The sequence below is a fragment of the Pundamilia nyererei genome, unplaced genomic scaffold (genome assembly GCF_000239375.1).
Source record: "Pundamilia nyererei isolate P.nyererei 1_Seehausen unplaced genomic scaffold, PunNye1.0 scaffold00290, whole genome shotgun sequence".
NCBI classification, from domain to species: Eukaryota; Metazoa; Chordata; class Actinopteri; order Cichliformes; family Cichlidae; genus Pundamilia; species Pundamilia nyererei.
The window spans coordinates 182,291-185,824 of record NW_005187691.1 but is presented as its reverse complement, the minus strand read 5'-3'; the positions used below and the strand labels follow the sequence as shown (position 1 = coordinate 185,824).

Sequence of the window (3,534 nt, the reverse complement as noted above, 5' to 3'; positions counted from 1 at the left end):
CATCGATTTGGAGTCGTCCACTGCAATTCGTATTACCAGCCTGCAAAGTGATTCAAAGGTGTTATTGCAAATCAATCCTCTCAAAGGAAGCTGCACCAAATGCTGAAACATAGTAGCGGTTGCTCACTTACTTGGCTTGGGGATGGACAAGAGAGATTTTTAAGAGTTCCTCCTCATTATCAAAAGTCATCAGATTCACTCTGTGAGCGCAGGCGTATCTGATGTGGGACAGCGGTTTGGTTGTGTGGGCGTATATGATGTCATCGGGCTTCACGCCAAGCGACAGGGCCAGCTCGATCTCAGCCTGTGTGGGACCAAGATGTTTTTATACAAGAGCTGACTCTCAAGAACACAAACTAATCCTCATTATTTTAAGATATTCCATCAGTACCTTGCTGGCACAGTCGAATCCGGTGTCCAGAGCACTTAGCATCTTCAAAACTGCTGTTGTGTTGTTGCACTTCACTGCATAGAAGGGTTTCACCCGAGGCAACAGACTGATCCACTGCAGGTGCCTCTCTAATATATTGTCAAGATTTACGACATAAAAAGGCTCCTCGCTGCCCTAGAAGATGCATTTTTTGGAGACCTCTTCATAATCATGCAATATTTTGAGAGCCATCTCAGAACATTTGGACAAAATTAAGGAATTTGAATGATACGATGCCTCTGATGCTCACCACCAAATACAGCTGTCTAATCTTGCCATCAATGATGTCACTGATGCTCCTTCCAGTCTCTAATATTTCAATGGGATTCCTCTCAAGAGACAAACCATGCATGACTGATCCATTTGTAGTTTCAGGTGCTGGAGGAGACATGGAGCAGGAAAAGGCAAAAATGTCTAGATTTGTAAACAAGAATCAACTTCATTCACAAAAACCAAAACATCAAATTAAGTTTTCCCCCCTGTTTTCTTACCATAGGATGAAATGTTCTCCATACAGTGGAAAAAAGAAACCAACAAAGCTATATAAGCTATTTTCAAACAGGCCCGAGTGTGTTTGCAGGGCTTTCTAGCTATGCAGGCACACTTGACAAGGATTCAGTCCAACAGATACTCAGTGTGCTGTGTTTTATTAGCTGAGAACAGACTTTTCTCCACCTACCTTTAAGGAAAAAAACAAACAAACAAACAAAAAAAAAACCCCAAAACAAAGAACATCAGTAGTATTTACTTTACAAAACCTGCAATACTATTTTTTTTTTCCTGTGCAATGTCAATATGTCTCTAAACTAACTACACTAGGGAAAAGCCCGTGAGGGTACGTTTCAGTAGTGCTTCCATGTGTGCGTGCCATTCTGTCTCTAAACATGACAGCAGCAAGTTTTCAATGTAATGTAAAACTTTGTTAACATGACCCAACTCAGCACTCCTGCAATCTATTATAATCCACCAAGGTCATCAAGATCAACTCGAATGATTTATCAGTCAAAAATTAATATAAAGCCTTATAACTATGATTCTTATAAGTATGATGACAACATAGGCATAGAGGGAATGATACAAGGATGTTAAAAATGACATTATTTTGGCCTTTGAACTATTCTTTAAATAAAATAAAATCTTCATGTCTTACTTTTAAAGCTATGCTTTTCATGTTTGTATAAGGTGACCTGAAAACCTGTTACATCTTTAAAGTATCATCAAGAGAAATCATCTGCTGGGCTAGGTATAAATACACAGTAGTATAACACTGACGTCTGCAATGGTACAATAGCGATGGGCTAATGGACATCTGAAGACTGCCGGGTACCACAGACTTCAATAACTTTATGAAAAAGTGATGATGCAATGACTACGCTGGGAGATGAAAATCAGGAGCCCCTCACGTTTTACAACTTTACCTGACTCATATTTGGCTGATAGCCTGTTCAAAGTCATCTTCTTAGACAAGTCCAGAAAATTTCCAGAGAAGCTGGTATTTTTAGATTTTTCTCCTGTTGCTAAATCTGAAAAGAAGAAAGAAAGAAGCAGCAGCACATTTATCATATTCTTTTTTATCAAATATGCCACAGAAGGCCAGCATAAACAGGCAGTGAAAATAAGTTTGTGCTGGGAATCCTGTGTGAACATGTGCAATAAAGACATTTTGACCTTGAGCACCCAGACCCACAATGGCCTGTCCTCTGGGTGCATACTTACTCCCTGAGCACCTGGCACAAACAGTGGCGTGCTCTTACAGCAAAACAGCATTTCTCAGGTTTCTATATTTTTATTATGGTCCCTAGAAGTCCTGCACTGGCCACTCCACCTGCATAGCGAGCATATCTGAATCTGTGTCAAACTGACCTCATCTCTGTGTGAAAGGACGTTGCTGGTGATAAGAGCCGCTGTGTGTGCTTACAGCAACTGGAGTGCACTCCGACTCGTTTTACTAGCAGGCAAAGCCCTCGCCTTATGCTCAGAGAACAAAATTCACCAGAAGAACCAGCTGCAGTCCACAGGACGAGACACTCACTAATGATTACCAATTATGTTGCAAAAAAGTAAATAAATACTCAACTGCCTGGGGAGAGCTATTGCACTTCCTGTGAATAACAATGAGGAAATTACTCCAGAAACAGGCTGCTATTCAGCCCAGAGTGCTTGTGAGACAGTAAGTGAATGAGGAGCAACAACTTAATCTATTGCATACATCTGCTTCTACAAAAAAAGGCTGTATCTTAAAACCCCCCCAGAAAACATCAACTTGTAAGATGATGCTTTACTCCAACTAAAAGCAAACCTGTAAAAATAAAGCTGCAGATATTGAAACCATGTAGCCCAGAGTGGGGATCTGATAGTATTAGAAGTTCCACTCCATTACTAGCATACACATACAGGTGTGCAGATGCCTCTCCCCTGACCAAAATAGACTAAATTTAGTGGGAAACGCTGCTGCAACTAATCTGAGCTGTTTTCAGTCAGCTAGTCCAATTTTTCAGCCTGAAGTCAATGCATCAGATGAGGAATGAGACCACGAGACCAGGTAACACATCCTGTAAAGCTGCCTAATTAACAGCTATGAAATCACTGACTAATGATGAATCACATCCATCAGACCTCTGTGCTGATAAGTAGGAGGGTCTGCAGTTTTTAAAAGTGTCACAATTCTCTGTGTCTTAAACACACCACCGAGGCTGAAAGAAATAAAACTAAAACCATCTTTGGTACTTCTAAACATCAACAGTCTCTCACGTCTTAATGACAGGACTGTGGTATTAACATTTTTATATTTTTGCCTGACTACAGAGAGGCTTAACTTGATTGATACAGTAGCTCTTTTCCAGCCTTACAGAGCAACATGCTCTGTAAAGGACATACTGAACACCGAGATCTGGGCTAATAGCTTGTTGAGAATCACTTTGCTGGTGTAAAATACAACTTTATGCCTGTTAAACTGTTATCTTTGGAATTTTTGTAGATTTAACTGAATAGGTGAGTTTCTGCAACAGGCTGCCACTAAAGGGCCTAAACATACAATTTAAAATGAGTTCTGTGCCAAGATGTCTGTTATGTGTAGACACGACATTGGTTTGTCTTTTTTTTTT

General features: G+C 40.3%; 1 protein-coding gene across 1 annotated transcript in view; it reads right to left on the bottom strand.

Moving 5' to 3' along the window:
- The window catches only part of LOC102205682 (ornithine decarboxylase-like), a 5,047-nt gene extending 3,099 nt beyond the window's left edge, over nt 1-1,948 (bottom strand). The window contains exons 1-5 of the mRNA XM_005750855.1: nt 1,849-1,948; nt 681-808; nt 392-565; nt 132-304; nt 1-40 (exon numbers count right to left, since the gene is read on the bottom strand). Of these exons, the coding sequence (XP_005750912.1) occupies nt 1-40; nt 132-304; nt 392-565; nt 681-808; nt 1,849-1,885 (552 nt within the window). The 5' untranslated portion in view covers nt 1,886-1,948. The remainder of the gene's footprint in view (nt 41-131; nt 305-391; nt 566-680; nt 809-1,848) is intronic.
- Nucleotides 1,949-3,534: the final 1,586 nt, after the last annotated feature.